Below are 13,426 nucleotides of genomic sequence, written 5' to 3' on the forward strand. Positions count from 1 at the left end.
TGACCCTTCAGCGCCTCAGAGCTATCGCTTTCCAATTGGCCCTGTTTGAAGCCCCGGAGCGCGTGACCCCGGCTGGAAGCGTATTGGCTGGGGTGAAGAAGGGGGCGTGCATTACTCCTCAGGAGCCTTTTGATTGGCCGAGGCACCTGGGTCACGTCATAGGGGCGGGGTCTATTTTAAAGAGCCAGGGGAGGTTAAAAAGGGCAGCGTGTAGGAGGAAATAAAAGTCCCAGAGTCTTTGAGAAAACAAAATATCAGTCTTTTAATAAAATCTTTTTACTACAAAATCGAGATCTGGAAGGCGGGTTGAGGCTGGGAGGCTGTATAGGCGGGGTGCAGTCCTGGATCAGAGCTGCGCCTCTCACTTCTTCCTCTTGTCTCCCGGGGGCATCTCGTTCTTCTTGCCCAGAATCTTCAGAAGGGCCTTGGACATGTAGTAGGGCCGGTCCACGGAACCGTCGTTCCTCTCCAAGTCTTCCACTGAGGCACGACATAAGACTCATAAGAGCGCACCGCTGGGAGCCAACCCCACTCCCCGGGAAAATCAGGGACTAAGAGACAGCTCCCTGGTTTCCAGGCTGCGCCACCACGGGCTGATTTTGGGGGGCAGTTTTTGCAACCTACTGGGTAGGTTATGTAATAGTTTCCTCATCTGTAAAGGGGGGGGTGTCAAAAATATTTCATAGCGTGATAAGGATTAACGGAAAAAATACATGTCAGTTGCTGAGCGCAGAGCCTGGTACACAGGAAACCCTGAATGAATGCATACAGTAGGGTGAGAAAATCCCCACTCACTACAGCCACCTGCTGTGAAGTCTCCTGTGGCTAACTTCTTTCCTAGATTTTCTAGGGGAAGATACCAGAGGCCTCTCCCCTGGAATGCTCCGTCTTGGGAGAGCCCAGGAGCCTGGGAGCTCACTCCCTCCTTTCTTCCCAAACACCTGCCCTGAGGATGTTAGAAGAGGCTCTGGCTCCTGTAACTCACGAGGTCGCTGTTTCTAGAAGCACCAAGTCTCCAAAAAAGCCTGAATGATCTGGTACCTTTAAGTTGAAGAGAGGAGGTGGAGGTGTGACTCACAGAAACAGAGGAAGAGAGTGTCCACACACATGCCGAAAACGCTGAAGAAGCCGCTGGCGATGACATAGGCCCCCAGGATGGAGGTCTGCAAGATGCAAGGTTTCCCTTAGGGTTCCTTTGGAGAGTTGGAGGGTGAAGTGGGAGTCGGGGGTGGGGTGGGGTGGAGGGTGGGAGTGGGAAGGTATGGGGTTGGGGGGTTGGGGGGGTGTCACTCACCATGATGGGCAGCCAGTAATAGTTGAGTTGGGGACTCTCAATGTCTTTACCCAGTCCCTGGATGCGACCGGTGAAAAAAAAGAAGGACAGGACCCCTGTGAGAGAGATCTGGAGGTCAGCATCACTCCTCTGAGGTCACCTCTTAAACTGCCCAGCACCCCTGTCCTCTGTAACTCCCTGCCCTGGTCCTTACCGACACCTCCAACCACCAGCAGCTTCCCAAAGAACAATAGCAGGTCTGTGACTTTGTCCAGGACGACCACCCTGTACAAGGAGTTGGGGTAGGTTGGGGGTAAGAGGCCTGGCAGGGCTGGGAGTAGAACTGGCTATATAATTTGCCGTGACAGATGCAAAACAAAAACTGTTCACATTTCAAGATGGAGGCAGCAGAGATTAAACCAAGCTCAAGGCCCTTCTGAGCACAGCATGCTTATGGGTGGGAGATCACGGAGGTGGGGGGTGACAGCCTGACCTGACAATGTTCCTCATGAGCAGCATGAAGGCGTTTTTGGCTGAGACGCAGAAATTCTTCCCATAGACGGCAATCTGGGTGAGGTGGAAAGTTCAGGGTTACCTGTGGTGAGCTTACCTAGGCCAGGGTAGGAGGCCTGCATCAAGGGCCCCCAGAGCAAGGGGTTGCTCATGTAGTGGGCTCACCATGATGTATGCATTGCGGTTCAGGAACTTGATAAACTTTTCCAAACACCAGAGGCAGCACTTGAAGCAGCACATGATACAGCGGGCCATAGGGTTCTGGGTTCCTGGGGGTAAGGAGGGCTCATGTTTGGTCACTGGCCCCTGACAGCACACCGCCCCCCCCTCCAGCCCCCAAGGATCCAGCTGATCAGCCTAGCCTTGCCCAGCTCCCAACCTCGACTCACCTCTCAGTTTGTGGTCAATGTACTCCAGGATGACCCTGGCTATCTGCACCAGGGTCAAGATGAGGGCTCCGAAGGCTAGTGACCCAGTGTGGTAACTGCACAGGGGTTAGTGAGGTAGTCAGAGGCAGGTAGTCAGAGGACTCCCGGGTTCATAATTCCCAGCCCCCTGCCCCAGGCTTACCGGAGTGTGCGGATGAAAGCAGAGCTCAGGGGGAAGGTAGGGATGTCCCGGGGCTTGTGGAAGGCCCAGTAGAAGGAGGCAAAGGCCCCAGCCAGGACACACTGGCCCAGGGCTAGTACCCAGTTGATGGTCCAGAACAGCCCCAGGACCCCATAGATTTGCAAGTTGAAGAGAGAACGTTGTACTAGGCCTGTGGACAAGTAGCCCTGGAAGACGCACATCAGCCCTGGGCAGGAGGAGTTCACCGGCTGGTCCTGGGGAGGCAGGCAGAGGAGGCTCATTCCCAACCAGCTCCTGCCCTCCCAGAGCAGAGGGTGGTAACAGCCTCCCCAGAACTGGGGAAGCCCATTCCTTCCAGGAGATCCATCTCTGGGTTCAGACAGGGTTCAGCTTGCCTATTGTGTGAGTGTAATTAGTTTCCTTCAGTCTCCAGTCTCTGGATGGCACAAGAGCTCCCAGGCCGTGTGGACTAAGCCTTAATGGTATGAAGGCAGTGTGACCAATGCCTAGCTATCCTTTGCACTTGAACAGCTTGTCCCCTCCCAGAGCAGCCTCTTCAACTTCAACCAAAGCACTTTCTAGCAAAATTGAACAGACTGGGTATCAGATGATGGTAAGGAACCATTAATTTTGTTTGGTGTGATAATGGTGTAGTGGTTATGCTTTTCAAAAGTCCTTATCTGTTGAGATCCATCCTGATATATTTAAAGGTGAAATGGCACAACGTTCAGAATTTGCCTTTAAAAACTCGAGAAAAATAAGTTGCATGGGGACTTCCCTGGTGGTCCAGTGGTTAAGACTCCACGCTCCCAATGCAGGGGGCCCAGGTTCAATCCTTGGTCAAGGAACTAGATCCCACATGCATGCCACAACTAAGAGTTTGCATGCTGCAACTAAGAGTCTGCATGCCACAATTAAGAAGTCCGTGTGCTGCAACTAAAGATCCTGCATGCCGCAACAAAGATCCTGCACGTGACAACGAAGATCCCATGTGCCGCAACTAAGACCCGGCACGGCCAAATAAATAAATAAATAAATAAATAAATTTTAAAAATTGCAAGGAGTGGGGGATGGGTAGGGACATAGATGAAACAAGAACAGAAGGCTGAAGGTTATGGAATCTGAGTACAGGGATTCTCCATGTTTGTGTGTGTCTGAAAATTTCCCTAATAAAAAGTAAAAAACACAGATTCGTCTCTTAAAGCAGAGGAAATAAACAAATGGGACCTAATTAAACTTAAAAGCTTTCGCACAGCAAAGGAAACCATTGAAAAATGAAAAGACAACCTACTGAATGGGAAAAATATTTGCAAATGATATGACCAATAAGGGATTAATATCCAACATATAAAAACAGCTCATACAACTCAACATGAAAAACACAAACAACCTGATTTAAAAATGGGCAGAACGGGGCTTCCCTGGTGGTGCAGTGGTTAAGAATCCGCCTGGCAATGCAGGGGACATGGGTTCAAGCCCTGGTCCGGGAAGATCCCACATGCCGCGGAGCAACTAAGCCCATGCGCCACAACTACTGAGCCTGCGCTCAAAAGCCCGTGAGCCACAACTACTGAAGCCCGCGCACCTAGAGCCTGTGCTCCGCAACAAGAGAAGCTGCTGCAATGAGAAGCCCGCGCACCGCAACGAAGAGTAGCCCCCACTCGCTGCAACTAGAGAAAGCCCGCGTGCAGCAACAAAGACCCAACTCAGCCATAAATAAATAAATAAATAAATAAATAAATAAATAAATTTATTTTAAAAAATGGGCAGAAGAACTGAATAGACATTTTTCCAAAGAGGAAATGCAGACGGCCAACAGGCACATGGAAAGATGCTCAACATCACTAATCATCAGGGAAATGCAAATCAAAACCACAATGAGATATCACCTCACACCTGTCAGAATGGCCATCATCAAAAAGAACACAACAAATGTTGGCAAGGATGTGAGGAAGAGGCAACACTTGTACACTGCTGATGGGAAAGTAAATTGGCGCAGTCACTGTGGAAAGCAGTGTGAGAATTGTCTCAAAAAGCTAAAAATAGAACTACCATATGACCCAGCAATTCCACTTCTGGCTGTACACCTGAAAAAAAAACAACCCTAAAACCACTAATTGGAAGAGACACATGCACCCAATGTTCATAGCAGCATTATTTCCAATTGCTAAGGTATAGACGCAACCTAAGTGTCCATCAACAGATGAATGGATAAAGAAGATGTGGTACATAAATACAACGGAATACTACTCAGCCATAAAAAGGAATGAAATGTTGCCATTTACAGCAACATGGATGGACTTGGAGGGCTTCCTGGACTTGGGTGGCTATTTCCTTTCCCATGTTAGGGAAGTTTTGACTATAATCTCTTCAAATATTTTCTCGGGTCCTTTCTCTCTCTCTTCTCCTTCTGGGACCCCTATAATGTGAATGTTGTTGCATTTAATGTTGTCCTAGAGGTCTCTTAGGCTGTCTTCATTTCTTTTCATTCTTTTTTCTTTATTCTGTTCTGCGGCAGTGAATTCCACCATTCTGTCTTCCAGGTCACTTATCCGTTCTTCTGCCTCAGTTATTCTGCTATTGATTCCTTCTAGTGTATTTTTCATTTCAGTTATTGTATTGTTCATCTCTGTTTGTTTGTTCTTTAATTCTTCTAGGTGTTTTTGTTCTTTAATTCTTCTAGGTCTTTGTTAAACATTTCTTGCATCTTCTCGATCTTTGCCTCCATTCTTTTCCCAAGGTCCTGGATTATCTTCACTATCATTATTCTGAATTCTTTTTCTGGAAGGTTGCCTATCTCCACTTCATTTAGTTGTTTTTCTGGGGTTTTATCTTGTTCCTTCATCTGGTACAAAGTCCTCTGCCTTTCATTTTGTCTATCTTTCTGTGAATGTGGTTTTCCTTCCACAGGCTGCAGAATTATAGTTTTCTTGCTTCTGCTGTCTGCCCTCTGGTGGATGAGGCCATCTAAGAAGCTTGTGCAAGCTTCCTAAGGGAGGGACTGGTCTGTTTGAAATTTTATAACAAGAATTTATAACCACTTTCCACTTTGTATGTAATTGTGGGTTTGTGTCAGTCCCCACCGCTAGGTCATAAGCAAGTTGAAAGCAAGAAGTACTTCATTTGAGGCTTTGTATAGCCAATGCCTGGCACATAGTGGGTCCTCCTTAAATGTAAACGACCTCCCTCTCCTTTTTTAGAGTGGGGCTAATGCCTGTGGGCACAGCCCATGGTCCCAGTTCTGATGTGGTGGCCACATGAAAGCTTTGACAGTAAATACCCAGCAGTGCAGCCTCACTCCCTGGGAACTTCACAGGGGAGAGTTTGGGGTAGCAGCTACTCTCCCAGGCCCCCAGGGAGCCCACCTGCCTATTGCCTAGAACAGTGTGTTCTGAGGAAGACTAACTAAAGATAACCTAAACAAAACCCATCTACAGTTATCAGCTCTTATCAGGTGCCAGCCATTATACTAAGCACTTTCATGTGCCCAATGTCCTTTAATTTTCTCGGCTACTACGCTGAGGCACAGATATTAAGATTATTTCCATTTTACAGGTGAGCGGACTGAGACTGAAAGGGTGAAGTGGTTAATGGTCCTCTAGGCAGAGAAATGTCCTGGGGAGGGATGGAGAAGTTTGAGATCCACCTGCCCCAGGGCCTGGCCCTGCCCTTGGGCACAGCATGCCTCCTCTTGCAGCACAATGGGTGGCTCAGCAGGAGATCTGGAGTCTGCAGACAGACTCCCTTTCTGGCTCTGCTAGGGGCCTGCTGTGTGACCGTGAGTGAGCCCCTTGCCATCTCTGGTCCTCAGTCTCCTCTGCACAATGAGGGATTTGAACCAGTTGTTCTCTAAGGTCCCCTCAGCCCTACTGGTGCCCCTCCACGTCCACCCCAAATCCTCACCATGGGGTTGCATGATGTATTCATCAGCACTTTCTCACAGCCGGACAAGCTGACGTTGGGCGCCCAGAACACGTACTGGGGTTGCCCAGATGTGGCCAGGTACCCAGAGGGGAGTCAAGGAAAGCATGGTGACACGGGGGCCTCCACAGGTCCCCTCCTCAGCAACCCCTTCCCAGGTGTTTGAGCAGGTTGTTCACTGCACAGAGGGGCTGAAATTCAGCCTGTGCTTGCTCTTTCAAGGCAGGGCTGTGTCTGCTGGGAGGAAGGGGTGCCTTCTTCCAATCACACTAAGGCACACTGTCTACAAAAGTATTGCCCTGCCCCCCACCCCCAAGGGCTCCAGGAGGGCCCAGTCATGTGGGCAAAGGATACAGAGCGGTCATGGCCCAGTAGGCAACGCAGACGAGCAGCAGGACAAAGGTGAACAACGGGTAGAACATGGTAGACATCATCTGTCCTACAGCCCTGCAGGGAGGTGAGAGCAGTCCACCAGTGAGGCTAGCCCCCCAGTCCCCATCCACCCTCTCACGGTGCTGACCCTGGCACAGGCCACACCTCTGCCCTCGCCAGGGCCTGCTCCTTCCCCCTAAGGCTGGGCACATAGTAGGAGCTCCCTAAAAGAACTGAACTGAATAAATCAGGCTCAAGGGAACTTTAGAGGAAACTAGAGCCACAGAGAAGCCACCAGGGGCGGCTTCAGGGAGAGTAAGGGCTTGTTTCATGTTTTAGGCACTTGACAAGACACTAATTAATTTAATCCTTATGACAACCCTACAAGGTAGGAACTATTATTACCCCCATTTTACAGATGGGTAAACTGAGGCACAGAAAGGCTAAGCCACACAGCAATGTTAATCACTGTGCTATGCCGCCCTTCTCCTCCAGTGCTCTGCCACCTTTCCAGCACTCCCATCCTGGGCCCACCCCCCTGCCCTCTGCCCCTTCTCCTTCCCACATGGGCCCTGACCTGCTGGCTTCCTCCAGGAGGGCGATGGCGATGCGAATCCGCTGCCGCAGGAAGATGAGTGTCAGTAGCAGGATGCCTTCAAGCACAGCCAGCACGATCACTGAGGGTGGACAGGGGGCAGAGTGGCCTGGGTCATGGCCAGGGCAGCCCTTGGGTGGCTGGTCGTTCATGGGTGGGCAGGGCACTCACAGGCTGCTAGCCAGGTCTCCTGAACGCTGCTGTAGGCGCTGAGGTTGGTGGTGAAGCCCAGCTGGGAGATGGAGGCACCCTGGTCCCGCAGTACGCGGTATTCCTCCCAGGAGTGGTAGATGCCGTATGCCAGCACACCCAGCACCCCTATGATCAGCACAAACACCAGGGGCCCGGCCACCAGGCGCAGAAGCAGGATAAACAGCAGGCTCAGGACCAGAGCCACGCCTAGGGCACTGCGGGCAGGGAAACATAGGTGAGGGTCACCCCACATCCCCCATATCTTTCCCCTTTCAGAGACCCCCAAATGCCTTTCCTCAAACCCCCAATGTCCCCAGATCAGAACCCCCCCACACACGCTTTCTTTTATAAATCCTGTTGGACTTGGGATCCATTCTGAGCTCTGGCTCCTCCTCCCCTGCCCAAAGGCTCTGTTTCAGACGGTGGGCTAAGGGATAGAGGGTCAGAGTGGGGAGAAGGGAAGGACGAGAGAGCAGGGGAATGTGGTGACTCACATAAGAATCCAATACCAGGATTGGGCAAAGTCTTCAAAGATCCTGACACTGATGTCACGGGCGTTGAGGCTGTCAAGAAGACCGCTGGTGCGGAGAGAAAGAGTCAGATGGGGCTGTGAGTGGGAAGGGGGAGCGGGACAGAGATGTAGGGGCAAGGGAATGCCCACCTGATGCCCTGGGCGATGGACGTGTTGGAGATCCCTGGGAGCTCAGGCACAGTACTATTGGACCATGGAAAACAACGCCCCAGAGCTGGAGGGAGAGAACCGGGCGACTGGGTGGGAGGGCCCAGAGTTTGTCTTGAAAGTCTCTGGCCTCCACCCCAGCTCGTCGTGCCCTTAGGGACAGAGTTGAGAAGGGCTCTGCCCCACTCAGAGGGCTGCTCTTGATTCCACAGCCGAAAGGGAGCTCCTGCCCCAGGAGCCCATGCTTCCTTCACTGTCTCGTAATGCTCCTTCCTCCCCACCCTGCCACTGCCTGGGTTCAGACCCTCCTGCCCTCTGGCCTGCCTCTTACAGCACCTCCACGCCCACCCCTGCCACCCTTCAATCCGGCCCCTGCCAGAGTGCCCGGGAGACACGGCACAGCCCGGACCTTGGCATTCCAGGGCTCTAGGTCACTCTGCTGCCCAGACACCTCCAGATGCCTTGCCCTGGAGAGTGCCCACGCTCACGGCCAGGCTTTAAGGCCCCATCGTCTGAGCCCAGCCACTTTCCCCTCCCCTCTGTACCTTTGCGCTTCCTCCTCCAGAAATCCCATCCATGATGCCCTGTTCAGCTCCATCTCCATCTCACCCCCTCCAGGAAGCCTTCTGGCCCCACTCCTATCTCCTGTGGCACCTATTATGTGCCTACAGAGCCATTTATCTTGACCCTCACAACAGCTTTGCCAGGCAGGCTTGCTTTGCATTTACATTCTAAAAAAATGAGGAAACAAGGCTCAGAGAGGTTGAGTCATTTTCCTAAGACCACACAGCTGGAAAGTGCTGGAATTTAAATCCAGATCTATCTGACCTTGGAGCACTCATTGGAGATACTTCCTATTGTACCTCTTGAGAGCTGGATATCTTTTCTCATGCTATAGTTAATTTTTTTCCTATTAAAAATAACATTTAATATTGGGAAAAAGAGCAAAAAAAACAAGTCAACTGTGATCCCACCACCCAGCCGCAGTCACTTTAACATTTGGCTGAACATGCTTCCAGTCTCCTGTGCCTGCACATAAATGCATGTGTGTACATTCACCCACGTATGTTCTCATGGCAATCTCATGCAATCGCCTCGTGAACATCTCTGATCTCACCACCTAGGATGTAGTCCAAAAGGGGAGCAGTTTTCATCTTCACTTCACCTGTCCCCGGTACCTGGCACGCAGCAGGTACATAATAAGCACTGGTGATCTGACTGTAGGATGATTATGCGGCAGAGAAAAAAAACGAAGACCTGGTGCTCATTCCGATTTTGTCACAGACAAGCTGTGTGACTTGACTCTCTCTGAGCCTGGTTCCCTTGTTTGAGGGAAAAAAATCTAGGACTGGATGATGTCTGAGGAAGGAATGTGGCTTCTCACCTGGAGTGGAAGGGAGGAGGAAACTGGGGCAGAGCTCCTGTCTCAGGCTTTGGAGCACTTGCTGGAGGGTGGGGGGAGGAGAGACAGACACACAGACACAGAGCAAGATGAAGGAGTGAGTCCGCTTTCTACCACCACAATCATCTACCCAACTCCCCCTCCCACCCTCCCTCATTATGGACCCTCCTTAGCAATGACATTGGGAACAGCGCTCACCATGTCCCCAGGCACCCCTGGCAGACAAAAGTTCCTATTTGCTGTGTAGAAGACCTGCCCGACCGTCTGTGAGAGCTGGGCCGTTTCCACAGTCCATGGGACCTCTGGGCAGGAGGACACACACACCTGGTGGCAGAGAGCATGCTGAGGGGCTGGTATGAAGACCCTGGGGGAGATCTGGGGACAGAGGCAGGTCCCAGACTCTGACCTGGGGTGTGGGGCACTCCGGGCCATTCTGGGTGATCCCGATGATGTTGGTGGTTAGGACGCAGCTGAAGATGTTGAAGTATAGGAGATATGGTTTATCTCTGTAGGAGAGAAGGAAGCGTATGCATCAGGGCTTGGTCAAGCCTCCGGGAAAGAGAGGGACTGCCAGGGCTGTGCCTCAAGAGTGCAATGGGCCCAGTTCCTGGCCTCAGGAAGCTCAGCTCAGCTGGGGAGGTATGGGAGACGCCTGAAAGATTGCCCAGAGGAATTCAGCATCGCCACTGCTAACAAAAGGGTTAAGAGCTTGAACTCTGGAGCCAGCTTTATGACCTTGAATAAGTCATCTAACCACTCACTGCCTCAGTTCCATCACATGTAAAATTATAGTACCTACCTCACAAGGTTTAAATGAGTTTGTGTGTGTAAAGTACACTGCCTGCCTGGAATGCCATATAAATGTTAGTGGTTTTATTATTTATTGAACGTTTCCTGCATGCTGGGACTGATAGCCTTGCTTCTGGAATCATCCTTGTGTTTCAGAAGAAGAAATCAAAGTTCGGAGATGTTGAGTACCTTGCCGGAGGTCACAAACCAGAACTTACTTAGCCCAGTTGGGGATTCAAATGACCATCTCTGAACCCTAAAACCCATGCATTTAACCATGACTCTTTGCTGTCTCCTAATTCTAGGGGGACTCAGAAGCCACTGGCCAGCAGTGGAGGCTGTTCTACGTGGCCTGGAGTGGTGAGATTCAGGGAGGCTGAGGTGGAGTGGTCCCCTACCCATCCCCCATCTCACCTCCCTCCTGCCCCCTCTTCTTGCCTTCATACTCACTTGTTTTCCCCGATCCCGCAATAGGCCCCAGTAGAGTTCCTGGGGTAGAGGACTTGCTGGGGGTCTCCATACACCCAGGCTGGAGACAGAGACACACAGATGAATCAGCGGAGTGCGGTAGGGACTTAAGAGGGAAAGGCCGTGGGTGTGGTCCCTCCTTGGGACAATGATGTCCCCCAGCCACTGCCCAGCTCTGCACTGCCAGAAACTCACCCACAAGCCCCACGGCGATGTAACCCAGAATGAAGAGGAAGAAGAGGACACAGCAGATGATATCTGTGCAGCTCCTTGGAGAGAAATGGGGGAAACCTTTGGAGAGGGTATGCTGGGGAGTGGGGGGGGGTAGCATGGTCTGGAGGAGTCGTGCTTTGGAGAGTTGGGGGATGCTGGAAAGTAGGCATAGGTAGCTTTCATTTTATTCTCTTTAAGAAAACCTTTTTCTGGGTGGGTAAACTTTCTTCTGAAGTTTAAAACAGGAAAGGGCACAGTTCAGAAGTGCTCAGCTGGATGAATTTTCCCAAAGGATACATGCCTGTGTAGCCAGCTCCCAGGCCAAGACACAGAACATCACCAGCAGCCGGGAAGCCCCCTTGTGCCCCCTCCACACACGACAGTCTCCCCAGGGCCACCACTCTCCTGGGGCAGGAGGTTTTTTCCTCACAAGTTTCTTACCAATATTTCAGCAAATATGAAGCAAAACCCAGACACCGCCCCCATCCGCCCCCCGACCCCACCAGCACAGTGCCCAGAACTCACCTGTTCTTGATGGGGCCTCGAAAGGAGGAGTCATATTTGGCTGGTTTCCCTGAAGGGCATGGGGAGGAGTGTGGAGAGTGAGGCATTGAGAGGGGTCTCTCGCCCCATTTCCAGTCCCTCCAAACCCTTCCTCACAGCAGGAGATACGCTGCGCCAGGGTCCTACCTGGCCCTCAGGAGTCTGGGGGGGAGATAGACAGGGGCAGGGCTGGCAGGAGGGGAAATTAGAGAACAGGAAGGGTGGGATCGAGGCTTGGTCAGCAGCTTCACTGGTCACTGTGCCCTCCAACCAGGCGGCCTCGGAGGGAGGGGAAAGGGCAGCTTTTTATGGGTCATTTACGGCTCACACCTCAACGCCCTCAGCCAGTCATCAATTCCCACAGGGACTGGGTGGGGGCGGCCCTGTAGCTCCCACCCCGAAGGGAGCTTAGTCCCCAGGCTACTGCCAGTCTCTGGGAGAGCAGTCAGGGTGACACCTGAGCCGGGCAGTTGAGATTGTGGCCGCGCGTCCTGTTCCTGGTCCTCCCTGAGTACACACAGGGAGGAGGTGAGGCCAGGCAGCCAGGGTCCCGTGTGGGCACCGAGGAGGGAGGACAGAGGGCTGAGCAAGAGTGTGGGGAGGGGTGCAGTCCATTCTCCCAGGTGCTCTGGACTCTGTCCCTCCATGGTTCTCAGACGTGATGTCAATGATTGACCCAAAGCTGTTCCAGGAAGTCTGTGGGGTGTCCCCACTGCTCCCTCCCCTAACTCCCTTTGGACCAAGCCTCGCCTCTGGAAGGTCCCTCCCTTGGGGTTCCTTCCTTTCCAGACTAGAAGTTCAGACCCCCGAAACCCCAAGGAACCTCTGCAGGCAGGGCCCTAACCCTCACTGCTCACAGGGATCCCAGAGGCTGGTCCCAGTTCCCTCCCCCTGCAGACTCCTCCACCCGGCCCCCTGCCCTTGTCCTCAGGACCCCTTGGGGCAGCCTCCCAGCCTTTGCTCCTCACAGAGATCCTGGAGACAGGCTGCCTGCTCCTTCTCCTCAGGCCTTACCCTTCACAGGAACCCCAGAAGTCTGCTGCCCCTATTCCTAATGTGCTCTGAGAGAGACGCCCTCCTAGCAGAGAACCCAGAGGCTGGTCCCCAGCCCTCTCTCTCCACCAAGCTCTGCAGCCCCTACTCCTCTCAGGGACCCCCAGCAGAACCCACTGCCCCTGCCACTCCTCACAGACCCCGGCAGGGAGATCCCCAGCACCATTTCCCCTCAGAGACCCAGAGTCCAGGCTGAAACTCCGCCTCCTTCTCAGGAACCCCAAGCTGTTCCTCCTGACAGCGGCCCAGAGCCCAGCTCACTCCTCCCAGCCCCTGAGCCCCTTGCTCTGCTCAGGACCCTGACCCTGCCTCCTTCAGGCTCTGCTTCCCAGGGCCCTGTCCTGAGGGGCCCAGAGTCCAGGCGTGACATCACCCCCTCGTCCCAGGGACTCCAGCCCCCCTCCTCATGCAGACCCCAGCTTCACACCCCAAAGGCTCCTCAGCAATGGGCACCCCATCCTCCTCCGAGGACCCTGACTCTGTCTCCTTCCATTAGCTGTTCCCTGGGCCCTCCCCTCGGGGACCACGACTCCCCTCAGCTCCTCTCCCTGGTGCCGGCCCAGCTACCGTTCCCCGGAGCAAGCCTCCCCTCCCTCGCCGGGTCCTGGGCCCCCACCCCAGCCTTGCCCCCAGCCTCATACCCCCAACCTCACCGTAGGCCTCGTTCTGGTCCTGTTTTCCCCCCATGGCTCAGTCTCCAGAGTGATTGGAGCCTGGGAGACCTGGCAGCTCACCTGCCACCAGCCCCGCCCTCCCGCCCTCACGTCACAGCCACACCCCTGCCTGTGGTCCCCGACACACTCTAGTTCCTCCTTCTACACTCTGAGCTGGAGGGCTGGAAGC

General features: G+C 53.0%; 1 protein-coding gene across 1 annotated transcript; it reads right to left on the reverse strand.

Annotated features, from left to right (window-relative positions):
* Nucleotides 1-243: 243 nt before the first annotated feature.
* SLC44A4 (solute carrier family 44 member 4) lies at nucleotides 244-13,321 on the reverse strand. Its single transcript, XM_036867891.1, has 21 exons — nucleotides 13,237-13,321; nucleotides 11,513-11,561; nucleotides 10,970-11,043; nucleotides 10,757-10,835; nucleotides 9,924-10,023; nucleotides 9,716-9,841; nucleotides 9,500-9,560; nucleotides 8,098-8,182; nucleotides 7,931-8,014; nucleotides 7,416-7,651; nucleotides 7,227-7,326; nucleotides 6,632-6,724; nucleotides 6,260-6,362; nucleotides 2,357-2,610; nucleotides 2,176-2,270; nucleotides 1,952-2,055; nucleotides 1,767-1,840; nucleotides 1,488-1,558; nucleotides 1,295-1,389; nucleotides 1,079-1,163; nucleotides 244-480 (listed from the first exon to the last, which is right to left on the reverse strand). The coding sequence occupies exons 1-21, from the start codon at nucleotides 13,268-13,270 to the stop codon at nucleotides 362-364; spliced, it is 2,121 nt and encodes a 706-aa protein (XP_036723786.1). The 5' UTR covers nucleotides 13,271-13,321; the 3' UTR covers nucleotides 244-361.
* Nucleotides 13,322-13,426: the final 105 nt, after the last annotated feature.

Source organism: Balaenoptera musculus, chromosome 11 (assembly GCF_009873245.2).
Source record: "Balaenoptera musculus isolate JJ_BM4_2016_0621 chromosome 11, mBalMus1.pri.v3, whole genome shotgun sequence".
Classification (NCBI taxonomy): domain Eukaryota; kingdom Metazoa; phylum Chordata; class Mammalia; order Artiodactyla; family Balaenopteridae; genus Balaenoptera; species Balaenoptera musculus.